The sequence below is a fragment of the Pleurodeles waltl genome, chromosome 6, assembly GCF_031143425.1.
Source record: "Pleurodeles waltl isolate 20211129_DDA chromosome 6, aPleWal1.hap1.20221129, whole genome shotgun sequence".
NCBI classification, from domain to species: domain Eukaryota; kingdom Metazoa; phylum Chordata; class Amphibia; order Caudata; family Salamandridae; genus Pleurodeles; species Pleurodeles waltl.
The window spans coordinates 143,017,347-143,044,904 of record NC_090445.1 but is presented as its reverse complement, the minus strand read 5'-3'; the positions used below and the strand labels follow the sequence as shown (position 1 = coordinate 143,044,904).

At 43.1% G+C, this 27,558-nt stretch overlaps 1 protein-coding gene across 1 annotated transcript; it reads left to right on the top strand.

Moving 5' to 3' along the window:
* The first annotated feature begins 1,218 nt into the window (after positions 1 to 1,218).
* Positions 1,219 to 26,799, top strand: LOC138299400 (keratin, type I cytoskeletal 47 kDa-like). The gene is made up of 7 exons (XM_069237630.1): positions 1,219 to 2,026; positions 9,969 to 10,051; positions 13,995 to 14,151; positions 15,546 to 15,707; positions 18,375 to 18,500; positions 20,947 to 21,161; positions 25,414 to 26,799. Exons 1-7 carry the CDS (start codon positions 1,241 to 1,243, stop codon positions 25,910 to 25,912), a joined length of 2,028 nt encoding a protein of 675 aa, XP_069093731.1. The 5' UTR covers positions 1,219 to 1,240; the 3' UTR covers positions 25,913 to 26,799.
* Positions 26,800 to 27,558: the final 759 nt, after the last annotated feature.

Genomic DNA, 27,558 nt, shown 5'->3' with positions numbered 1-27,558 from the left:
GGCTCATAATCGAGCCAGCGGCAATGCTGTAGCCCGCAGAGTGCACCAGCACTATTGCAATGTTCACTGTCTGCAAAGCAGACAGGGACTATTATGATGGTGCTGGGCAGGGGGCCCCTGCACTGCCGATGCCAAGTGTGTGGGCTGTGCAGGGCCCCCTGCACCTGTTCTCTGCTAGCATTTTCATGGCAGTGGTAATCCCCAGGGCAGCGCTGCTTGCGGCTTGGACCTGGTGCCTCAGCAGAGCTGGTGGTTCCTGGCGGCCCGACCGCCAGGGTTGAAATGTTGTGCTCCGACTGCCGCATTGGTGACAGCCCGACCGCCACCCACGAATGTGTCGGTCTAGTGACCGCCAGGTTCGTAATGAGGCCCATAGTGTGGGGCCCACACTATGTTACACAGCAACTAGCATTGTGTCCGCCACGAATTGCTTTATGGGTAGGAACGCAAGCAATATTTTCCATCACTTTTACACTTGTATACGAAGAGTCAAGGGTACATTGCACAGTCTGAACAATTTTGCAAAAAAAAAAACTCATAATAGGCTTTGATAAATGAAGCAATATTTCCAGCCTCACTTTTACCTACTGTTTGCGCTGGGTTTCATTCCGCACTACTTTTTTGCAGCCTGCACAAGTGTTACTCTGTGAGACATTAGTAACTGTATGTTTGGGATGATGTGTATGTGTCTGTCGGGGAGACACACTTTTCATGAATCATCAAGTGTTTTGAAATTTGTGGCACAGTCCACTGCGCTTCCTTTCAAAGCCAAATTCCTAATGAGATGTTACCATAAAAGCTGCACTGCTACGCAACGCATTCCATCAGTTTGCGATGTAAAGTATTAGTAAATCGTCGGCTAAGAATGGTGAACTTAAGTGTGCATATGGCAGGGTCTTCTCTCATTAAGGCACCCCACCTTCTGCAGCGGTGGAAACTGTCTCCTACAGTCATATTTGCTTTTGTCATATTCATATAGACTTTCCTGCACCCCTCCCTTTCCTCATTTAAATAAGGCAAACATTCCCGTGGACATATTCCCGACAAATTGCAGTATTAACGTCTGCATTTAATGCTGATCTGGCGAAAAAAAAAAAAGCAATAGTGTGCTTTCCAATATGAGGAAGAGGGCGGGTCTTTGAAGGGCCATGGGTTCAGCTGCAACACCCAAATGGTGGTTTATATAAAGACCAGCTCCTGCCATTGATCTTTGCAAAGGCAGAACCTCCTGCCGCCACAAATGGCAACCAGAAGCATGTCTGTCCAGCGGGAAGGTGGATATAGCAGAATGTCGTCTCAAAAATATGAAAGCAGCAGTGCTGGTGGTGGGTTTGGGGGCAGCATTGGTGGGGGCTCATCCATGAGCTTTCGCCAGGGCTCTGGTGGTGGCTACAGCATGGGAGGGGGTGCAGGGAGCAACTATGCCCAAAGCATTGGCAGCAACTATGCGATGAGTGCGGGTGGCAGCTTGGCAGGCATGGGGTCTGGAAGGAACATTAGCAGTTTTGGGGCTAGCCAGGGGGCTGGATATGCCATTGGCCAGGGAGGAGGTTTTGGGTTTGGCCAGGGAGGAGGTTTTGGGGTTAGCCAGGGAGCAGATTTTGGTGGCAGCCAAGGAGGAGGTTTTCGTAGTGGCTATGCAGGTGGTTTAAGAAGTGGGCTTGGCCCAAGCTTTTTAGGCAGCCCAGGAGGTAGTGGTGGTGTTGTTCCAGGAGACAGCTATGGTCCAGGTTTTCGGGGACCTGTGAGTGGTGGAGGTGGCTACTTTGGTGGTCCAGGCCCTAGTTTCCCTGGTGATTATGGTGCTCCTGAAGGTCTTTTCCCTGGCAATGAAAAGCAGACCATGCAGAACCTTAACGACCGATTGTCTACCTACCTGGAGAAGGTGCGAGCTCTGGAAGCAGCAAACACGGACCTTGAGACCAAAATTCGGGATTGGTATGAAAAGCAGATCACCTCTGGCACTATCGGCCCTGATCCTGACCAGAACAAATACTTTGAGACCATTGCCGAACTCAGGAGCAAGGTAAGATAAGGAAACCTTTATTTCAACATTTAACAAAGATTGCCAAATCCATTCCTGGAGAAAACACATAAGAGAGGGGTTTCTCTTTTTTTAGGTGTTGCCTGCACAGCACTTCTTAAATCTGATGTATTTATTACAAACCTTAAAAGTGGTTCACATCCCGCCCCCTTGCTTTTCGTTGGCTCCTGTGTTTGCCACTTACTTTTCCTCATTTAATATTGGCTGTAGCACTATTTCTTGCATTTGTCAATGCTTATTCCTCATGTGTGTGCTCTTTTCAGTGTCTTGTGGCTTCAGTACTGTTTTCATCCACTTTGCTGTGAAAGTTATGCGTTTACACTGTTTTCTAATCCATCACTGCCAGCACACATTTGAAGCGTGCTTGTCATTGGCATGTTTTTTTCTTTCTCCCTTAGCTTTAAACTTTTTCTGTTACCATGCATTTTAAGGATGCTTGTGAGCGATGATGAGTATGAAACCTAGTTCCCCAGCTCCAAGGTCGGCAGCTTTGGCCATTGGCCACATTCTTGCTCCCTTGGCTGCACAGCGCTTGAGCGGCTGCAGGCATTTCAGCAGCAAGCCTTTGTATTGTCAGCTAAGGTATGTTTGGAACCAGTATTTAAAACAGCCATTAAAAAACAGATTCAGTGCCTAAACACTATCACGTTTATTGAGACCTTCAGCAAAACGGATATGTAAGATCCGTTATGGTCAGAGAAACATCCATTGGGCATTCATCGTCACATGCACTGAGCTTCTTTTTCTGTCGCTCTATGTTCCTTAGGCATACTACATTACTTGTGATTAAATGGAGCAGCAAACGTTCCCACAAATTTCTTAGGTCAGTTAGTCATTATTCTTTCACCTCCTGTGAAAAGAATAACAATGTTCCCATGTGTGTATCACCACAGTGTGAATAAACAGCTGGTCCATACTGTCTACAGTTTTTGTTCCAAACTGTGAAGAGGAGAAACAGCACTGTGCTGCGGCCCTGAAATTGGACGTGTTTTGCAAGCTTCATGTTTCACTAATTCCAGTGGGGCCACCTCCGTTTCGGCGGAGGAGTGGCGCCTGCCCGCCAGATGCGGCAGCTGCAAAACCTTTACCAGAAAACAATCATAAACTTTGTTCATGATTGTTTTCTGATAAAGGGGGCGAGGCCACAGGGGTGACGAGCAGTGGTGGGAGCGCACAGCACTCCCCCTCAGAGCACAAGTGTGTTTGGCCGGCCGTCTTGGGCTGGCTAAACACACATGTGCACAGGGCTCTCTCCAGCCCAGCAACAGAGTTGCGTCTACCTGAGAGCGCCCTGGCTGGGTGCTCCCAGCCAGCACAGCGTTAGGATTGGCACAGGGAAGGCTGGGAGGGTGCAGAAGGGCCATTTTATGCAAAATAGCAAGGGGTCAGTACGGTCTATTTAGCAACTTAACACAGAGCAGCTTATGTCTGATTTTTATGGATAGCAGCAGTGGCGGCTTCTCCGCTATGGCGGAAGAGTGTCACCAGCCTGCCGGCAGCAACCGCTGCAAATCCTTTTACAAGGAAAGGATAAGAAAGGGGCGGGGCATTGGGGTGACAAGCACATGTCCTCAGAGCACACATGCGCACAGGGCTCTCTGGTTGCTGGGCTAGAGAGAGCCTGCACAGGCTCCCAGTCTGCCTGGGAGGGCTCTGGCTGGGCACTTCCAGCCAATTCTGATGCTGCTCCAAGCAGCGTTAGGATTGGCGCAGGGCAGGCTGGGATCCTTTGCCTGCACCATCCGGCAATGGAGATGAGTGCCGCGGCAGCGAGGAAAGGTAAGTGTTCTACTTTTGTATTTCATTAAATAAATGTTAATTCCCTCCCTTCCCCCTGTGTTCTGCCCCGCCCCTTCATCACCCCCTGAGCCGTTACTGGCTAATTCAGTGTTCACATCGCTAGTCAAGACCTGCTACAAACATCCTGTTTGACACTTCATGAGCTCTGGCGTACTCCGCCAACGTATGGTGCTCCAAATCATAGACTCAAGCAGCCATGCGGCACTGACTGGAAACACATCTTAGTCAACTTTTAATACAAGTAATCTGATAACTTCCCTCACGGCACCCACGGCTGAACTCTCAGCATTAAAAAGATTTTGTGTTTTTAGATTAACCTCTTCGCCTATAGCCGCCCTTCTGACCTTTGTCAAAGAACCCTATCTGCTGGTCGCCACGGTAACTAAAGGCAATTGATCGAGCCGAACAAGAGCAGTGATAAGAAGTTTATTGCCAAAGGAATGCTGCAGTATTTCTGGTTTCATAAAGTACAATACTGCATTTTCCACTGAGTAACTTAACTCATGTCAAATTTATTGGATTACAACAAAAAATACTTGTGTCAAATTTATTGAATTACAACAAAAAATACTAAAGATCACATAGGTTAAACCTAATGCATTTACCAATGCTTGATCATTCGTTCATTGTTTAGAATCTCTAAGTTGCCAAACGTCATTCTGCTTGTTTTTTTTTTTCGTTACATCGACCCTTACAGTTGAAGTCAGGCTAGGAAATGTTAAGGTGCTGAATACCCATAAATTTAACAGAGATTGTATTCTGATGTTAAACAGTCTTTTGTGAGCCTGGGAGCAAACAGGAAATCAATGCTATGGGAAATTCAGTAACAAAACTGATCAGGTTACTGGGTGCGCTTTTGGGGGCAATAGCAGGCAAAGCACCAGAATGAGCTGAATTGATAACGTGCGTGTGACCTGTCTTGTCACTTTACCTAGGCAGGTAGATAAGTAAAGATTTCAGGTGAGGTTTTCTCCCAGATCTCTCCTTCACATACCAAAAATAGCCACTTAGCTATTCCAGATATTAAGTAGTATCCTATCTGGTTTCATAAAACAGTTGAGATGATCTAACCCTTGTAAAGCAATAGCTGCGAAATTCTATGAAGGGCTGCACCACAGAGAGCTCACTATCATTGCATAGTAGTCAAAACAAATTTTCCTGAACAAAACATGCAAATTAACAAAACTGATTTGCATTATTTCATCAGTCTTTGTGGAATATTTTCTGAAAACAAACTCATCAGCATTCAGAGCCTTTTCTTTTTCCACATTGTCCAAAATTTAAAAGGACAAATGTCAACTACATCTTACTACAGTATCAGCTCAACCAGAGTTTGCATCAAGACTGGAAAGGAGTTTTAATGTAAGTCAGAAGTTCTGCACAGGGCATTCTTAGACCCAGAACGTGTCATTACAAGAGGAACGATACTCAAACATAAACTCCGGTCTCATTCCAGGTTGTTGCAGGGAAGATGTTGAGTAAAGCAGGCTAATAACTATGGAGCACTGGATGAGTGATTTAAGACTACTTACTCATTCACCAACGTAAGGGTCAGGTGGTGCCCCAGGATTAAGGAGTAATGTATTACACTCAGTCTCTACCTTCTTATCATATGTATAATATTGTTTACAAGCTCTCTCTTACTTTACCCTTCGAGAATACCCTTGCGTAAAGCTGTAAATATGGAAACATATGATTTGTTTTGCCTATGTTGTTTTATTTAACCAGTCTTTCAAAGAGCATCTGTCGTGAATCTTACATGCAAAATCGTTTTTACCACCCGAACTATATGAGTTTTTGTACCGTGATTTTGTTGCTATGTGCAGCATTTCTTAGTGAAATTATTATTTTTTGTTTAATATGAACTAAAAGATAAATAAAAAACTAAGCTATAAGTCTGCTTTATAGATATCACAGGTGATTTGGTAGACAGGGTTGATCGAATTTATGGCTAAATGAATCCACCTGCACTACAATCCAGAAATGGCTGGAATTGTTCAGGCCAATGCGTGATGACGCAAGAGCCAGGGTACTTCGTGAATGGATAGGTATTCATCGACATCAAATACAAAAGCAGTCACATCGTGGCAGTCTTCATGCACTTTCCTTGACAAATATTCTTAACAAAGGTTACGGGTTTTCACCAGCACCTTGGACTCTTCCTCTGTTAGAAACTGAGACATGGTTACAGTGGGTATACGTGAGAGCTTGCGAGCAGCAGATTGATAAATTGTCTTACAAGATCTCACAAGATCGCATTTTTAGCATGACTACAGGTATCCTTTTCAACAAGTGGGCAGGATGTGCGCACCTTCTAATAATAGAACATGTGCATTGAAGCGAACAACGTTGAAACTTAATCCAATAGATGCTCCAATACAGACAATTAAAGCAATGCTTCTAGGCACATTAAGATACTGTATCACTAAAGTAAGTCTAATAAAGATCACACTTTTACACTGGAAGATTCTGCTAGAAAAACTCCTTGTAGTAGCGCCATGAAACTTCAAGACCGGGGTGGCTCCTTCGCAATGGCGAAGGAGCATTGCACCCCTGGCTACGCCAGGAGATGAAAGAATAAACTATATTTAATTATAGTTTTATCTTTCATCTGATTACTTAGCCAGCAGCGTGTTCAGGGAGAGGCTGGGCATGAGAGAGGGGAGGAGTTGAGTGAGCTAAGTGTGCATCTGTGAGTTTGACCAACCGTCTTGGGCCAGCCAAACACACATGCGCACTTAGGTTTCTCCAGCCCCGGCTGTGACACTGCACAGACATGTGTCTGAGCGGCAGTCTGAGCCACTCAGACCAATCCAGGCACTGCTTTCATGCTAAGTTTAACATGAAAGCAGCGTCAGGATTGCTGGGGAGCCTGTGCTGGTGTCCGCAAGAAGACCAGAGGAGCAACGTGGCAGGAAGCTTTTTTCTTAATGATATATTTTTTATTTGCCCACCTGTTCCTCCCCCCAACCCTCCCCTTGAGATTTGCGGGACCGCCACTGTTCCAGACGTACATTCACATTCCAAACACAAATGTAACCACGAAGACCAGTTTGTTCTACCTGCCTGTGTATCTACTTCCCAAGGATTTCATCTGAACACGGGCTATGATCCTGTTAAGGCACATGGCAAAGGGATCATTATAACATCTAAAAAGACAAGAGACCCCCACTGGATATCAATACAATCCAAGGACATGATAATACAATACAATTTACTTTACAATGAGGCAGTGGTACAATTTATTGTGAAAAAGAAAAGGTCTGCTCTTTCTCAAATTCACACAACTCAACCCCTTATGAAGATAAATGAAGATTTTATTAATCTGAAATGTAAATAAACTTTCTTTTCCTCTGCTAACAACTGCCCGAGTCATGTACCAAAGCTGAAGCTTGGGGAACATATTAAATATAGGCAATTACCAACACATAATGCCCTGCAGTGTGTGGGCACCAAGGCTATTAACACATTTCCCTTGAACACCCACACCACCTACCAAATCAACACACCTCAAGTCAACACTCCTACCAGGTTTAGCATTGCAAGGTACAACTAAGGCAAAATCACAGAAGCAGACTGGCTCAGCGCCCTCAGCATGGATCATCCTAGCCCCACAGACAACCTGAATAAGGACATCAACAATTTCAACAAATGGATCAAGAACTGTCCAAACTCCTTTGCACCCATCAACCCCAACAAGCAGAGAAGATCAAACAAGCAGGCCATGTGGTATAGAGACGGCCGCAGAGGCACCAATGGATGCTGTAAGCAGCTAGAAAGGAAATGGAGAGCCAGCTACAACACCATCAACAGAACTACCTACAATGCTGCATACAGAGATTTTCACCAGCAAATAAGAGAGAACAGGAAAAAAGCACTAGTAGACCACATTGAAGGACACTCCAACAGCTGCAAGGAGTGTCTTCTCTATCATCAAGATTTTCACATCACCCTCAGTCACTGTCAACAACATCGCTGCCTGCCAACAACTCTGTGAAAGCCTGTCCAACTTGTTCCAAAGCAAAATCGCAAACATTTACTGCTACTTCTCAAACCCACCCAGCCCAAGAGAACTCAGTGCAAACCTACGTACCACCAACCAAGATGGCCACCTGTTTAAATGGACAAGCCTCACCAGAAATGGTATAGCATGAATCATGCGAACCATCCACTCAAGGGCCCCAACTGACCCATGCTATCCCCACATGTACAAATAGGGAGCATCACCATTCAGCACCACTTTGACCCACATCATCATTACTCCTTCATCTCCGCCGCTTTCCCGGATGATCGGAAACTTGCAGAAATCAATGCCTTTCTGAAGAAGGTCAGAGCCACCCCAGATTAACTGACCAACCTTCGACCAATCTCCCTGCTCCCCCATTCAACCAAAGTAATTGAATTGAGAAGACCATCCGCATGCAATTCATAACCCACCTCAAACTTTATCATCTTCTTGACAATACTCAATCAGTATTCAGAAGGAACCACAGCACTGAAACAGCACTTATTCCATCCACTGATGACATTTGAATCATCCTGGACTGAGGAGAAACAGCAACCCTCATCCTGCTCGACCTCTCCATAGCCTTCAACACCATCTCCCACAACACCCTCATCAGAAGACTCCATGAGATTGGCATGCAAAGGTCAGCTGTCAAATGAATTTGTTCCTTCCTCATAGGAAGAACCCAAAGGGTCAGGCTGCACCCTTTACATCGGAGACCAAGAATCCAATGTAGGGAGTACCACAGGGATCGTTTCTCAGCCCCACCCTTTTCGACATATACATGACACAATTCGCCAACATCATACAAATCCAAGGCATCACCGCCCATCTCCTATGGTGATAACACACAACTCATCCTCTTCCTGACAGTCAAGACAACCATAAAAAGGAACAACTTAACCAATTGCACAATCATGGTAGCAGACTGGATGCAAACCAACTGCCTGAAGCTCAACACCAAGATAGAAGTACTGGACAAGACCTCCCAATGGTGCTCCACCTTGTGGGTGCTGGCAGTATGACCAACACCCACTCACACAGACTGCACAAGAAATCTAGGGATCCTCCTAGAACATAAGCTCAACATGCCGGTTCGAGTCAACACAGTGAGCTCCTCCTGCTTCCACATCCTACACATGCAAAGAAAGATCTTCAAATGGTTGCCTTAGAACACCAGACAGACCATCAAACAAGCACTCATCCCTAACACGCTGCACTATGCTGGAATCTCCAAACAACTCCTATACAGACTCCAGACCATCCAGAACACTGCTGCAAGACTCATACCCAACCTCCCACACCGCACCCAGATCACACCTCAGGAAGCTTCACTGGCTCCCCAGAACAACTGCATACACTTTCACTAATCCACCAGACACCTATGCTCTGCCTCACTCTCACTCACACACACTCCCAGTATATGTAAAAGCAAAACAGGAGGTTGGTCATTCTACTACATTGCACCAAAGACATGGTACGACCTCCCTCAACACATCAGAGACTCATGCTCAGTTCTTGGGTTTTACAAGAAAGTGAACACCTCGGTCTTCATGTAAAGTTGTTGGAGACCACACACATACACACTTGTCCAAGTGCCTCGACACGCTCTTGGGTGATTAGATGTAACACAACATAGCATAACGTAACATAACATAATGTAACATTACATAACATAACACCACATTAAGACACACATGGGGATTCTGACAGTCTTTATCATGTCTCTGTTAATTAGTTTCTTAGAGCTTAGAACCTCTGCAAGAAGCAAGATGTCTGCAATTTCAGCCTCTTAGTTGGCTGAGCCATTGTTAGCATAACATAGGGGTGGCTGGTGGTGCTTGATAGTATTTTCAAAAGCTGCTGTGTCTTTTCTTGTTAAATCAAAGAAAAACTTTAGATGAATGAGTTATTAAATGATAAATGCAGGAGAAGGTGCATAGCTAATTAAGTATTTGTGCTGTGAATGTGCCCTCGCAATGGTTCTTAAATACTTATTCTTTGCATGGGGAAGGTGAGAGCTGGAAGTCAATTTGAGCAACACACAGTATCAGGCCTAGAAATGATGTGATGATATTGGGTACACTAATTGAGAGACATGCTGTGCCTGTCTTCCAGATACAGTCACCCTCAATTGACAACGCCAAGCTGGTTTTGCAGATCGATAATGCCAGGCTGGCTGCCGACGACTTCAGAATCAAGTGAGTGGGGTGGCATGCAGCAGCGTGAGGGCTCACTTCAGCCCCTCTCAAAGGGTTTAAAAATATATCTGTGAAGGCGTATGAGAACACAATCTCTGTGCTCCATTTTTCCAATCCCAATTTATTAAATTGTACTGATCATAATGTCTCCAATGTATCATATTGTGATTATAATGTGATGACCAATGTGTGTTTCCTTTTACTCCGAGCATTCTCAAAGAAGAAAATATTTTTAAGAAAAAGATTATGCAACAAAGATTTACTCAATAGTTTTTCTCATCAATACACCTGTCTTTCTTCTTCTTCTTCTTCTTTCTCTTTTTCTCCTTCTTCCAATAATAATTATAACTTTCAGACCCAAATCAATGTCAGGTTTGGTTCTAATTGTGTTTCATGAGTAGGAATGAAAAGAAAAAACTTGTAAATTTGAAAATAAAGCTGTATATCTTATGTCTTTTGAAAGTTTGGTAGTAAATCAATCCAGTATGTAGGGTTTAAAAATAAGCGTATTTTTTCCAAAGGGTCCACTCCTCTCTAAGGGATATAAAAACGTATTTAGAGATATGGAGGGTGGCTTATTTAGAGCTCTGCACCTCCCTGGCAGTGATCCCCATGTCTTCAGAGGAGCCGCTGCAACAATGACTTCTGTGAAGGTCAGTTGTCATATTGGCTGCCATTACTCATGGGGTCGAGCAAAGATTTAAAAAAAAAAAAACAATCAGAGTAGGAGTTTGGTTCTGAAAAACAATATACGTATGACCCTAACACCCTGGGAGGTAGGTGGTGGGTGGGTGGATGTGTGTGTGTGTGTCAGTCTTGAACAGAAAACATACATCAGAATGTCTTCCTCAAGTAGAGCAGATAGTCTGAGGTAAACTCATTGCCCCAAGTCCATCAGGCCATAAGTGTAAGGGTGGTGAGCCACCAGCGGTTCCACTAGAGGAAAAAAGATGGTCCACTTGACCCTAAATGGCGGACAGGGTATTTGCCATGGTTGTGGCACAGGAACCTGTCTGTCAAACTCTAACGGTGGTCCATAGTCTGCAGAGGCTATACCGGCAAAAGGGCAATGTCTCCAAGGAAGGGCAGGTCACAGAGCTCACTTCTCCTAATTGACAGCATGCACTGAGCCAACCCTTCCCTTTAACACATAGACAAGGCCCATCCTTCCCAATAGGACTGTGTCTGTTGATTTCTCTTTTTTTTTCTAAATAGAGTCTATAAGTGCTTTGGAACCACAACCACTGAACACATAGGGTATTGTTCATGCATCTCAGCTTTTCTATTGGCATCAGTCCACATGGCCTAACATTCTTCATAGAATATAGACAGCATATCTCAGTCAATTCTATGAAACATAGTCCATAGGTCCAACTCATCCCTATGGGACATTGGTTGCAGGGACAACACTTGTCTATGAGATGTGATAGAAGCACGAATACCTTCCTCTTAAAAATAGTCTGTGGAATCCATTCTTTACTATGGTTTAACATTCAGTGGGCAAACCATCACTCACGGGACATAGTTCAAGGATCCAGCCCCCATCTAACCTAGTCCTCACGATCACCCATTTGATGGGTCATAATCCACAAAGTCCACCATGTTAACCCGTGGGGCTAAGTTCACAAAGTTAATTGCTTGCTAGGCGACATGGTGAAACAGTTCACTCTTCCCTATATAATATGCTCTATAGATCCAGGCATTAACACCCAAAATTGGACTGGCACCCATACAACATGTGAATATGCGGAAACACATATAACCATCCTGGATTAGGTGAACTGCTAATTGCACTATCATTAGACATGCATGTGGCTTCAGCTGTAATTTCACATGTAGACCCCAGGGGTCATTCTTCGTATATCCAGCAAGGTTTGACCCCTGCAGTGGGTCTTTTTCATGACCATCTTTTTAGCAGATAAGTAGTCTGTATACAAGACCATTCTACATACGTCAAACACTTGGGTATAGGGGATGTCAAATGATTCTAGGTGTAGGGGCTTTTAATGAATGTATTTATTTATTTATTTATGCATTTGCTGGATTTGACAGTGCTTATGCTGAACACACTGTACAACTCAGTAGAAAACAGGAATTTAATGTCACCATATTGGGAACTGATAATAGATCAAGGAGGGTAAGTTGGTCAGGGCCTAGGGCTCTCATTAAGACATGCCCAATAGTATTAGCTTGTTTCTTACAAGCCTGTAGTACTGCTGCAGCAAAGTGGTCACCAACTGAAGCAGGCTATATCATGCTCCTGCCATTCCCCTTATCAACCCTGACAGCTCTTGGTAGTAGGTCCCTGCTTTTTTTAAATTACAATTATTGGAGTCCTTTTGAAAAATGCAATCAGTAGCACAAGCATATCTTATATGTAACATGACCTGATAAACTTAGGTGGGATATAGATTTTAGCCACCAATTTAAGCTTTGTGGCTTTCCGGTGTAAGCTATGACTGCCTAATCGAACTGTAGTGGCCTAAGGAGAGGTGTAGGAAAGCTAACCAACTCCGACAGTGCTCGATACGCCCGCAGCCAAAACTCGTCTAGATTTGGACCAAGAAATTCAAGAAAGAAAAGAATGCTCCAGCTCCTCTCAAAGTCGTGAAAAATCTAACGATATAGCTCTTCAAAGAATATTACACTTCAGAAGCTCAGAAAGCTCTGTCAACACTTAAAGACTGCTCTGGTCAATGAATATATTCACGAATTATCAATTTCTTATGTACTTGTTTGTAAGCTCCATTAATATGCATATTTGTTTGTTTGCTTTTTTGTATAATTCATGCTATGTTATTTGTTGCAACTCGTTCCCCATTTTGTATTTGTATAAATGTTTAAGGAATAATTTCCTGACAATCCTTTGCTTTTAAGTATAATAAGTTCAATTTATTTGATAGGTATATTCAATTGTTTCCGTTTGTTAGTTTTTTAGGTCGAGCGCACAAGCGCTCTGACCTGGTGCAATCTATCTGTGGGCTTTCAACCATGGCCAACTCATGCCCATTATTTTCTCTCGTTCATGGGCTTGCCTTTCAAAACTCTGTTGTTATCAATGGTGAAGGCTTGACGTATGTCTCTCCTTGGGGGAGTTCAGTTACGCATTGAACATCGCCCCTGTTACATAGAAAATTGCACGACTGCTGATACATTGTACTGCGAGCAAACTTCTTTTTCCCTTTGTGTCTCTCCTACTCGTTCATGACCCACTTTGAATCAGCTCACTCATGTCAACTGTTTACTCTTCATTTTCAAGTCAAGTGGCAAGAAACTTCCATTTAGGAATTTACAACATTAACAGCTCTCACTTGAGCAAACGCGAGACCCATTGCTTTGCAAATGCTTGTTCTGATTTTGTCATACAAGTATGGTAGCTGATTTCTACTGCATATAATTAATGCAAATATTTAAGTACTACTTAAATATTTGCAAATGCAAATATTTAAGTAGTACTTACTCAGAATAGGCAACTGTCTGAGTCTTTGGACTATAAAACATAATGGACACTCAAAGGGTTTTGGTGCCGCTAGGTGCATGTATTACATCATCACAGTGTAAAAGTGAGAGTGGGGGGTCCATGAAAACTGTTTGTTGATTGGTTTCAGCCCACCTACCAATGATATGGTAGCCCCTATTTTACAAATCCATGCTTGGACCACTAGCACTTCAGAAATCGCATTTTCTCACAGGGTAATTCCATCTATGGAGACTAATTCAAAATGTAGTTGCATTTCACAAGTGAAGTCCCCTACTTAATAGAGAAATAGTTCATGTGCAGAGGCTTGCTCTGAAGAGGGATTTCCCACATGTAGAGACAATCACTGCAAAGAGGAAAACGCTGCACTTGAAGTCTCTTCTGAACGTTACTACCATATGTATTCTCAGTGTATAACTGTGGTACCCTATTTCCAATCTATATATTTTTTTCTTTCTTGCCTAGGTATGAGAATGAGCTTTACTTCCATCAGTCTGTCCAGGCTGATATAAATGGGCTACGACGAATTCTAGAAGAGCAGAACATGGCCCGGGCAGAGTTGGAGGTGCAGATCGAGACCATGACCGAGGAGCTGTCCTACCTTAAGACAAACCACCAAGAGGTATGGTATAAGACTACACAGGCGGTGTGGTGAACTGCAGGATTTCTGACGCCCACCGAAGCTGGTGGGAGCCAGATCAAAAGCAATACTAGATTCAAGTTTTCCCATCTCTTCTTTTAGTAGAGTTCAAGCGAGAGGCTTCATGGTGTGCTCAAAAGGTCTAGATCTAGACCTTCCAATCACGCAGGTATGTGTGATTGCATAAATCAATTATGGTTTCAGTATAGCATGGTATGTGGTGGTAACCTCGTGCAGATGACAACTTCACACAATGCAGAGGAAGTAAATCTTCACTAGAAGATGACTTGTTGGATTCCAACCGAACTGGTGAGGGTTCTTTTCACAGAGTGATAGATTGACCCAATAATTATTGATGTGGAGGTCAAGCTACTGAGCCAAGCACAGGTGTGTAAGTTGATGTAAATTCGCAAAGCAGAGTTGATAATTCAATTCATTTCACTAGATGCATGAATGTGCATTTACATACGTGCAGCAAGAGGGTAATGTAGTAAACAGGTCTCCAACAGCTTTCCAAACTCACTCAAGGGATAGAGAGAAAAAGTTTCCTACACCAAATACACCCAAGAATACTCAAGAGTATACAAAGTAGTACTCTAAAGTCCCAAAGTTGTGGCTTTTGACCCACAGTGATAAAGTTCAACAACAATACAACTTCGTAATACGTTTTTTTACACCATCAAAGTCTCTCTAAAATCCAATTTAGAAAAATGCCTAAAAGTGAAAGGATGGTCGGAAACGGGCATCTGATGACCCTAGCAGGGAGCCGTAGAATTGTATGACCAATTAATATGGGGAGAGTGGATACCAGACAATGTACTAGAGGGCCAATTACATAGCTGCATAGTACTGCCTGCAAGCTTGCCAAGCCCCTTCATGAATTTGGGGCGTCCACATTTGTGAAGGTGAGATCAATGAACAGGGGGTTCAGCTTTACAGTTTCAATGCCAACGCTGCGCCTCATCGTGCACGATGTCAGCCGGGAGAGTTTACCCCAGACTTTTGGGTTAGGTGATAATGCAAAGGACACATATTCCAGGAACATTTCAATGTAATAAGATTTGTATTTTTTCTATGCTATTCTTGTATTACTAAATTCCAGTCGTCTTTGTTACTTTTGAAATAATAAATATATGTTGAACTACAGTCATCAGAACAAGATTATGTTGAGCATTTACAATATATGGGACTATTATTCTTGTTCTGCTAAGTGTTACTTATGTCATCATCCTTGGCAGGATGGAAGGAATGCCGTTCGGTTGGCCACAGATATGTACACCTGGCCAGATATAACCCGTCTGCGGCCTGCTTGGTAGTTGCCTGAGATGCTTACGTTTCCAGACATAGGTCACACATTTTTCTTTTTGTTGTTTCAGGAGCTCAAGGAGCTACAGGGCCAGGCTGCTGGCCAGGTCAATGTTGAAATTGACGCTGCTCCAGGGGTTGCCTTGACCAAGCGACTGAAAGACATGAGGGCCGATTACGAGGTACTCACTGAGAAGAACCGCATGGAGGCCGAGCAGTGGTTCATACAGAAGGTACAATTGATATTTCTTCAATTTTCATTTAGGAAGAAAGAAAGAGGTATGGAAAGAGGTGAGGAAGCAAGGAGGGAAAGATACTGCAAAGGAGAATGTTCCACGCTTGCTGAGTTAACCTCCTGCCACTCTCATTGCACATACTCAATTGCTTAGTCTGGGCATTATTCTCCCTATATCCATCTATACAATTGTGCCCTATCTCTTTGACCGTCAGCATCTACTGGTCCCCACCGGTATGCCTTCTGTGGCTTCTCTGAGCCCACCCTTCCGACTTTCAAGCCACTTCTCAGTGTTGACTCCTAGAGCCTTCTCTTTTTACCTTCCCACTCATATTCATGACTTTAGTTTTTGCCTCCTATCAGCAGTCCAGTATGGGTTGACCTCACATTCTCCTCACCTTACCTCTAGCATCTCTGGGAGTCTGCTTTCCAAGCTCCCTCTCACCATGCCCATCTCTACCCTTCTTGTCTTGGTCAGCCCTCTTCCCACACTCTCATTTCATTTCCCTTAGTACAATATTCATTCTCATCTAACTTCTTTATAAACCACCCATTCTACAGCGCCTCTTCCTTCACACAGCAGCTTCCCTGGAGCTCTATAAAAGGAGCTTTAATTTTACCCAATACAATGATACTCATGGATTTGACCTCAGGAGGATGAAAGATTGAGTGCCCCTCCTGGATACGAACATGATGAGCATGGGGTCAAGCAGATCCTTTCGGTGAATCCATTAGTGCAGAGCCCTCAATGGATCATCAGATCTTTCTCTACTTGATTGCCTCAAATGTCATTATCTCTGAGTGTTCCCTCGTTGTACTCTATCTTAATTCTGCTTTCTCACCCTCCTTACTCCCAAGCACCAGAATGTCCTTTTCTCCCTAATGCACTGCTCCAAATCTGGTCGCCTTCCACAACATTCAGGATGTGGTCCTTACGTGCTTCTTTCTCTAGCACTTCACTTTATAATTCTGTTGTTCTGGTCACATTTTTTATATAATTGTAATACGCTAAGCCTCTAAAAACTGTTAATACAGTTAAGATGTGACGTGATACTACAAATAAAAGCCGCATTCTGGTGTTTATTTTCAAGACTAACGGCCTGATTTAGAACTCTGGGGACAGGTTTCTCCGTCACACGGTGATAGATATCCCGTCTGCTGAAATCTAAATCCCATGCCATATAATGGGATTTAGATTTTGGAGGGCGGGATATCCGTCACCGTTGTGATGGAGTATCCCATCCCACAAGTTCTAAATCAGGCCCTGATATGGATCTTGGTGGAGGGAATACTTTGTCACAAATATGACGATCTCCTGTCAGCCTTATTTCGATCTCCATAGGATATCATGGGATCGAAATAAGGTGGATGGGAAATCCGTCACGTTTATGATGCAGTGATCCCCTCTGCTAAAACCTAAATCAGGCTCTAAGTCTCTCAAGATTGCTTCCCTATATCTAGAACAATAATATCGTTTTCATAGCAAGGAGCAGGAGACCAAATGCTTGCAAAGGATTGAAAAGGGGGCTATGGGAAGGTAGTGGTGTGATCAGGTATAAAAGAAACAAAATACCCACTGCCATTCAATATTGCAAGTCACGTAGAATTCCATTATATTATTACAATATCTCCACTTTGGCCGTGTTTATCTGCTGTTTAAAAAATCCTGAAGACTTTCTATATCCTTAAATTGTGTAATGGGGTACTTTATACCATATATTTTGTGCCAATTTTTGTACCTCTGTGTGGTGTTTTCGAGAAAGCCCTTTATTACTCCGGTGAGATGAAACAAAATAAAAGGTTAAAGAAAAAATTGAAGTAAGTTGAATACAGGGAATGAAAGAAGGAAATAACTGAAGAGGAAAAGGAAATTACGAATGGAAGTATTGACAAAGAAAGTAAAGGAGAGAAAGTGAAAGAAAAAAGAAAAAACTGAAGAAGGAAAGGAAAAAGTGAAGTAGAGAAAAAATAAGTGAAGAAAAATTACAGGAAAGAGAGAAGGAACAACGTGAAGAGAAAAGGGAAAAGTAAAGTTCGGAAGTAAGAAGAAAAATGCACTGTATTCTGGAATAAATAAGAGGAGAAGAAAAGGAAGGTGTAAACAAAAGTATTATTGAGAGAACAGAAAACTGGGCAAAGAAGGAAGCAAATAAGGAAGAGGAAAATATATGAAGTATTGAGTAAACGAAAGGAGGAGTGAAGAGTTGAGGAGAAATAAAGACAGGAATAAAAATAAATACATCAATTAGGAACAGCAGCATTACAAAGGAAAAAAAGGACACGGGAAGGAAGAATACTACTGTCACTTAAATCACAACTAACGAAGACATCATGGGGTTTGGGGTTCGCTGCGTCTCTGAAAAAAGAACAAAAACAACACGAGAAAGAGATAATGCAGTTTAAAGGGAAGAGATCTGTAATAGAAGAAAGGAAAGAAAGTAGGAGACGAAATTGCGGCAGGCCAACAAAAGCTAAAAGGGACTAAAGAGAAACACAAAGAGTACAAGTGAGGAAATAGGCCAAGATCAAAAAATTAACCCACAAAGTTGGCAGAAAAGCAAAAATCCAAGTAGTGCTTTAACCTTTTTTGACAGACACTAAATGCAATAAGGAGACTGCGCTTCACTGTAGCTAACCACTTGCTGCTCTTTGCTTCTCCCTCTAGAGTCTTGAATTGAAGCGGGAGATGACCAAGGGTGTTGAAGAGGTGCAGACAACAACCACCGAAGTGTCCGAGCAGAGACGCCTAGCTCAAAGCGTGGAGACCGAGATGCAGTCCCAATTGGCCATGGTAAGGGCATTCTGCTGGGGGGAAAACAGTCCATGGCGGCTCCTTACACTTATTTATTTATATGATTTATAAGGCACATATACACTGTGAGGTTCCTTGGCACTATTGGGTATCCACTGAATCAATGTAAGCTCAAACTGATCCTAATACCATAGTATTGCAACAATAGCCCAGCTCTTCAAAACTTTCCTGAACTTGAAGAGGCCTGTCTCCCTTCCGATATTTCATGGAAAGGGTCTGATTCTTTTTTATACTGGGGGTTTTCACGGTGGTAAGAAGAATGGATCACCCTAAGAGTTGTTTGGGATGCAAAGGAAGGAATTTCGCCACAGTTACAACTTTGAGTTAAAAAGCACATTTGCACAATGACCTCTGTTTCCATTGTAGGTGGATATCACACGACCTTTCCATCAATATTAGTGGAAACCTGCACCTAGGACAGCTTTCTATACACATTCCTGGGAATGTTGGTGAATTAGTAAATGAGTAAATCTAGATTTGCAGGTATATGTAAATCTATAAGCCCTGATTTAATACTTTCTCTTTGAATCTGGCCCTGTATATTTGGGTAAACTCAGTAAAAGGATCTGCCTACTGTCATAATGTGAAGAAGGATAACAGAGATGCCTATCTTGCTAGACTGAAAAAAGCCATTCTCAGCGCAGTCCACAAGTAAGAGTGTGCAAATGTGTATAGTTTTTTGCACAGGTTTTCATGAAATTTGAGGAAAATTACCACAATTGTTCCAATGCACATTGCCAGTGCTTCAAATGAAAATATGACGCAATAGAATATGTTGCACTAAAAAATTCACAAACAAGACTTTGTCTGCATGGGCCAGTCTCTTGTGGGATTAAACTAAGCAAATCACCTGATGCAAAATTTCCGGAAACTTTGGGGTATATTTACAAGCCCTTAGCGCCACAGGAGTGCCACTTTTTGTGATGCTCAGGTGGCGCTGTGCACTTCACTGTATTTACAATGCGGCGTTAAGCCACTTTTGTGGTGTAACGTCATCTTGTAAATATGGCCCCTTCACACACAGCACTTTGCGGGGAAGGGGCGTGCAATGGGTGTTGGTGTGGGCCTTCCACAGCAACACCCAGCAACACCCATTGCCTTTTGGCGCATTGTAATCTAACGCCATCCCATGGGTGGCGTTAGCATGGCACAACAAAGAGAAATGCTTTTGTTTCTCCTAGTTTTTTGCTTTTTCTATGTGTGCTGTATTCTGCATCACACATAGAAAGAGCAAATCACCATTGAAGATTGTTTTTGTGCAAAAGCAATCTCCTCCGCAACGCAGCCATCTTTGCACCACGGCGCCAGGGTGGTTGCTTTGGCGCTCAGCAGCTAATTTAGCACCACACATGGAGAAACAAAGGGACGCGGCATATCTTTGAAAATGCAGCACATCCCTGCGTTTCAGAACTGACGCAGCGTGGTGCTGCCAATTTTGGGGCACAACCACGCTGCATCAGTTCTTTGTAAATATGCCCCTTTCTTTGTCAGAAACTTCACGAATTTCTGTAGCATTATTAAAATTCCTCTTAGGCTTTCCTGGGACTGACCACGAGCTACGTGTTGATAAAAGGCAGAATGTCCTTTGCAAACAAGATTCCTGAGTGAAGGATGGCAACTTTAGTCTGTTAACAGAATAGTGTGTCTTGTGAAAGTAACTCTCACAAAGTGAAAAAACACTTGAGCCAGTGTCTCACTGTTTCTTATGACTTGAATGTGAATATGTGGTGCTAGCCATCGGTAGTCTTCATATCAGCACACATAAATACCATTATGCAAAAATAGGAAGAATAAACAAAAATACCAAAACACACCTTCAGTTAGCATTAAAATGTCTTCTAACTGATCGGCCTAACTGACAGTGCTAAGAGTACGTACGTCAGTGCTGCTTCCTGTGACCCCCCTGCAATCCAGAATAACCTGCCTAACGAACATTAATTAGGAAGATTACAATTTGTGAACTACTTTGATTGGCAACAAAACGGATGGTGACCTGCAAAGAACAGGCCGCAGGTCCTGTGTTTACACCCTCGACCTGGATTTTTTTCCTTTTAAACCAACCCAAGTTTCTTTAATAGTAGCTGCTTTTAAAAACATAAAACGTTTCTCATTTGGGAGCATTTCAGAGAGAGCAGCCCACTGAGGCAAACAATATAATTCAATAAAAAGGGAAGGAGTCCCAAAAAGTCAGTTAACAGACCAGATTAAATTCCTAATGCATTGACACATATCTTTCTGAATCGCAATGTGCAAGGAATGCCCCTTTCACAACCCATTAAAATTACGATTGGGCATGACTCACAAAACCCATTTTAAAAGTTGGAAAAAGCTTTGTTGACTAATAAAATTAGATATATATTGCAGAAAAATATTTTATGGTCGCCAGCGCAGTGATCGCCGCAGTTTACCTTTTATCGTTTCTCAGAAAAAATCAATTGAAGACTCCTTGATAGAGACAGAAAACCGCTATGGTGTGCAGTTGATGCAAATTCAGCTCATCATCACAACCACTGAAGAGCAGCTGTCACAAGTGCGGGGTGACATGGAGCGCCAAAAAACAGAGTACCAGCAGCTCCTGGACATCAAAGTTCGGCTGGAGAGGGAGATTGAGACATACCGCCGCCTGCTGGATGAGGAAGGGTAAGTACAGGCGGGGCATTCCCACCTTCTCCAGGATTTCGCCACCTTTTCTGTCTTAAACGGGAAAACAAGTTCAGAGTCATAAATATACTTTCTTTACAGTAATGTTTTAACATCCGACTAAGACTCTTTTCATTCATATTACTTTTAATATTTTTCTACTTTCATATTTTGTAAACTAAGCCAGCATTTATGAATATAGCCAGCCAAGCTACCCTAGCAACCGCAAATACATCAAATAAGCAGAAGGTAAACATCTGAGATAGCAATAAAGGTGCAAAAATCTAACTTTGCAATCGCTTTTACTGTTCACCAACACCCATAGGAGTAAGCAAAGTTCTTTTTTTTTCTAGAGGTAAAGTGTTAGAAATGGGGTCTTTGGTTGGCAGTCAGGTTACCCCCTGTCCAAGCAAGAACCTTCACTCTAGTCGGGATAAAAGAGAATCACCCTCAGCTAACCCCTGCTTACTCCCTTGGTAGCTTGGCACGAACAGTACGCTTAACTTCAGAGTGCAAGGTGCAAAGTATATGTACCAACACACACAGTAACTTAATGAAAACACTAAAAAATGACACAACACAGGTTTAGAAAAAGAGAAAATATTTATCTGAACAAAACAAGACCAGAATGAAAAAAATACACAATACACAAGTCAAGTTATCACTAAAAATGCAAAAAGAGTCTTCATGTAATTTTAAACACACACTAACACTGTTAGCATGAAAGGGTACCTTGGATGTGTCAAAAATAACCCTGCACGGGAGAGTGTGTGTCAAAAACGGCTTGCGATGCGTCGATTTCACTCACTCACGAGACCTTTCATTGTTTCTCCTTTCATCGGGTCGGAGCGCGTCGTTTCTTCTCTCCGTAGGAGAGCGATGCATCGATCCGGTCAGCACTCTCGGGTCCGGGTAGACCTTGCGTTGTTTTTACACGCCCAGCGGTACTTGCGTTGGAAATCCAGCCGCACGATGATCCGAAAACCACGATGCGTGGGTTGCGATCTCACCAGCCTCCATCAGCGATGCTGTGCATTGTTTCTCCAGCCCCGGGCGTCGATCTTCGGGTCGCGTTGTAGGCGAGCGTCGACTTTCAGCTGTTAAGCCGGCGGCGCGTCGATTTTTCAGCTGCAGATCAGAGTCACTTAGATCTTTTCCCCGCACGGCAGTCAGTGCAGTTCTTTCTCTTAGGCTGCCAGCTTCTCCTTTCAGGGTCCAGGAACTGGATGGGCACCACTTGGCAGAGTAGGGGTCTCTCCAGAGACTCCAGGTGCTAGCAGAGAGAAGTCTTTGCTGTCCCTGAGACTTCAAACAACAGGAGGCAAAAAATCAATCTCTTGGCGATCTTCACAAGAAGGAAGGCAACACAAAGCCCAGTCTTTGTCCTTTAGCACAGGCAGAAGCAGCAACTGCAGGATAGCTCCACAAAGCACTGTAACAAGTAGGGCAGCTCTTCTTCCTCAGCTTTTCAGCTCTTGGTTTCCAGAAGTGTTCTAAAGTCTGTGGTTTTGGGTGCCCTTCTTATACCCATTTTCTCCTTTGAAGTAGGTCTACTTCAAAGCAAAGTCTCTCTTGATGGTGAAATCCTGCCTTGCCCGTGCCAGGCCCCAGACACTCACCAGGAGGTTGGAGACTGCATTGTGTGAGGGTAGGCACAGCCCTTTCAGGTGTGAGTGACCTCTCCTCCCCTCCCTCCTAGCAGAGATGGCTTATCAGGAAATGCAGACTACACCCCTGCTCCCTTTGTGTCACTGTTTAGTGTGAGGTGCAACCAGCCCAACTGTCAAACTGACCCAGACAGGGAATCCACAAACAGGCAGAGTCACAGAAATGGTATAAGCAAGAAAATGCTCACTTTCTAAAAGTGGCATTTTCAAACGCACAATCTTAAAATCAACTTTACTAAAAGATGTATTTTTAAATTGTGAGCTCAGAGACCTCAAACTCCACATGTTCATCCACTCCCAAAGGGAATCTACACTTTAATCAGATTTAAAGGTAGCCCTCCATTTTAACTTATGAGAGAGACAGGCCCTGCAACAGTAAAAAACAAATGTAGCAATATTTTACTGTCAGGACATATAAAACACATTACTATATGTCCTACCTTAACCATACAATGCACCCTGCCCTTGGGGCTACATAGGGCCTACCTTATGGGTGCCTTACATATAAGAAAAGGGAAGGTTTAGGCCTGGCAAGTGGGTACACTTGCCAAGTCGAATTTACAGTTTAAAACTGCACACACGGACACTGCAGTGGCAGGTCTGAGACATGATTACAGGGCAACTCATGTGGGTGGCACAACCAGTGCTGCAGGCCCACTACTAGCATTTGGTTTACAGGCCCTTAACACCTCTAGTGCCCTTGACTAGGGACTTACTAGTAAATCAAAATGCCAATCATGAACAAGCCAATTACATACACATTTTGTAAAGGAGCACTTGCACTTTAGCAATGGTTAGTAGTGGTAAAGTTCCCAGAGTAACAAACACAGCAAAAACAGATTTCAGCACACATCAACAACCTGGGAAACAGAGGCAAAACGTTAAGGGAGACCATGCCAAGAATGAAAAGTCTAACATAAAGTTTATCTTGTCTGCTCAGCTATACAGTGATTTATTTCTTGTCTTCTTTATAAAGTTGCTGGTATAAAATGTTCAAGTAGCATTGTGACATCATAGCTACCTACATTTTGATTGGGTGATGATTTCTTCTCACCTGTACAAAAATAATAATAGTAGTAAAATGCATGGCACAACTGAAATGGCTTCTTCTCTGTACCCTCACCCCAACTAAGAGAGAGCCCTCGGGGTTAGACAAAATAACTATTTTCAAAATATTTCCCTTCTATCGACTCTAAAACTGGTCTTATGCCTTCAGTGGCTTCTTCAGCTGTACATCCTAGAAAGACTGACTGGCACTAATTCAATAAAAAGAGAGCCATATTAGTATCTGTCTAACGTTCGTGTGGGCACCGCTCCGTCTGCACACACATAGGTGCACTTTGCACCAGGGGAGTTGCCAGGAAGAAGGTATGATTGAGTGTACTCCTTCTAGTCTCAGATGGATGAGCTCACACATGGGGGTGGCAAGGGCAACATGAGAACAAATACTCCATTTCATTCCGGCCTTGTAGAACACCCAAGCAACCTTTGGTTGGTGTGCTGCTTCTGTCACAAGGTTGACATCCTGAGCCTTATGTCAGTAGCTATGTGACTCACACTCACATCCGTTTGCACATAAGGATGCCACTAACTACCTACAGTTGCACTATTCCTGAGTTCTGTGTGCGTCAAGTTTCTAAAAAGAAATCCTCCACCGTGGATGATGCTATTTCCATGGGCATCTTTTCAGGTCTTGGGGTAGGCGGGACTGATTGAACATTTCTTGACACTTCCTTGAGGCTAGTCTTACAGGTAGTGCTTTATTTGGAGAAGAGTAAGTGCTGTTGCCCATAGTTGTGCTCAGAAGCCAACAGCCACCATGGCACACTGAATACCAAGGCCATGTACACTAAAATTCACTGCAGGTCTCTTTAGTTCACTACCAGGCACTCCCTACCCTTTATCTCAGTTGGATGTTCTGCTTTCCCCCATTGTGACTGTTCCTCTGTCTTTGTCTTTCTCCTTCTTTCCCCTTTGTGTGTTTTCCCTTCTCTGCTCTTGGGATAAGTCAGATGAATAAAAGGTGTGTTGGTGGACCACACCAGCCACCACCAGCTCAAATTAAGCACTGCTTAGAGGATAACAAATAATTTTGGCGGACATTCGACCAAAAGGGATGGACATGTTATTCCAGGGAAGCTTACATTTAGAAAGCAGAATTTGACAACAAGAAAAGTAATCTCAGGTCAGATCTCGAGTTTTATTTCTGAATGTATGTTGGCCAGATATTAGAAATGCTGAGAATAAATCACATCATTTTCTTAATTAAACTATGATGAGGAAACATTCTTTTTGCATTTAGTGTAAAATAAAGATTGTTAAAGAAAAGCAAGATTCATACACAAAGCTACTAGAAAGTAGAAACCCATTTTGGGAGACCATACAGTGTGATGATATTTATACTTGTAGGATTCTTAAGAAAGGGAAAAGCAGGGCGAAATGATAGAAAAGTAAGATCTGTCTAATAAATTTACAGTTGAAGAATGGCTGAATAAGGAGGCACTAATGTTAAGTGTGACCAGCAGTTTGTGACTTGCAAAACAATCTAACAGGAGTGTTTTTTTTAATCTATTTATTCACTGCAGAGGGCGTTTGTCGTTAGACAACTCAGAGGAATCTTCTGCTGGAGGGGCTTCAATGTCAGTTTCGCAGTCTGCGAGCTCATCAGTGTCGATGTCCAAGTCTTCAGGCATTTCATCAATGGAAGAGTCGCAGTCCAAATTTTCTTCTGGAGGCTCCTCCTTTGGAGGGTCCATGTCTAAGTCATCTGCCTCAGAGAGCTCAGCCAGGTTCTCAGCTGCGTCCGCACAGTCCAAATCTTCAGGAGGCGCCGTGGTGATGGAAGCACCGCTCTCCCTCTCGTCATCCTCTGAGGGATTGACAGTGGAAGGCGGGCAGTCCATGGCCATGTCTGGCTCCCAAGCAAGATTTTCTGCGGGAGGGTCATCCCAGTCTAGCTCTCAGTCACAGGCCAGATATTCTATGTCTAGCAGTTCAGGAATGGCAAGCATGTCAAGTGGCTCCCAGTCAAGAACCACTGCTTCATCAGGGGAGTCTAAGAGAGGAGGCAGGAGTTACTGGTAAACTAAAAAGTCCCCAGACCTTCACAACCCCTATGCATGTTACAAAGGGCACCACATCCTACCCCAAGAACATATATTAGGCAACTGTACCAAATACCCCTGCTTATTGGAAAACATTCCCAAATGAGATGCCACAATATCATTATTACGTGCTCCTGGTCTTTACATAGATTTTATTTCATTGAAAACTAGGCAATGGAGTGGTTCATCAGAACAAGTCGGAATACTGTAGTAATATAAATCGATGAGGTAGAATACTGAATACTGAATAAGGCACTACTGTGTAACCCAGGCCAGGGGTAGATTGCAAGTTGTTTTAGCTAAGATTCTCAGATCCGCTTTGAAGAATCTGGCACTGAAATAGGTTCACGTACTCGAATGTTAGTGAGATGACAAGATGTGGGAGTTGATAAGAAAGACACAGGGTAATCTATTTACAGCACCCTCCAGCGAGAAAATGAGAGGATAGCCTATTTTAGCATAATCCTAATAGGACCTAATTCCGCCTATCGCATTTAATGTTGAGATACTGATTTGATAAGGTGACAGTGGAAATTATGCAACAATTCTCCTATTCATTACAATTTGACTTACTATATCACATTTGAAATTATTGAAGTATTGTCACTTTAGATCTCCTTTATCAGAAGTATGAGGGCTTAGAAAATAAGTGCAATGATTTATCATCTTCCACTAAAGTTAAATTAGTTCTTCCCCTTGAGAAATATGACAGACTAGCAGATCGCTTATAATGTTTACAATTATATATGGGTGGCTGGATGGGAATTGGTCAATTTTCCATGTGCTGGATGACAAGCTTGTCGTTTATGGAAATCAGGTAGTGCATCGGATTACTCTCTGTATCTTAATAAAGCTTTGCTATCTACACTTCACGTTGTCTGTATCTTTTCTAACTATATAATTACATAGATATAAGCTATCCAAACATCTACAATTTAAAAACAAATTATTTCGATGTGCTGGAAACTCAGCAGGATTAAAGTGAGCCATAAATGGGTCAAATACTACCAATAATCTCTATTAGTGAAAGCGCCAGGTAAACCACTAGCACAGTTTTATGGCTGTAAATTACAAACAACGGCCCAAATTATGGTGGCCAAGCGCCATTTCAATGCCACGTTAGCATCATTTTTATGATGCAAATGTGGCGTTGGAAGGGCAAAAACGCTGCGCCATATTAACAAAGTGGCATAGTGCGCCCATTGTGCCACTTTGTAACCCCTTGCGCAACATTATGCCTGCGCCAGGCATAATCCATGCAAGAGGGGTGTTCCGACGCTAGGGGGGGGGCATAAAAATGGAGCAAAGGAATCTATGAGATTCCTATGCGCCATTTTAATCAGCCTTTTTTAACGCCTGCTAAGGCTCTCATTTTGTTCTATGGACTTCTGGGTGCTTTGCGGGATTAGTGTTAACATTTTAGACACTAGTCCTACAAAGCGCCAGACTTGTGTAAAAAATACAAAAAATATGACGCTAGTCCCCCTGACAACCGCCATGGTGTGCTGTATTTTAAATACAGCCCATGCATAGTGGTGTTAGGGGGCGCTAAGGGGCGCAAGAAACGTGGCGCTGAACTAGGTGCATCAACACTTTTCATAAATCTGGACCTCGGTAGTTAATGTA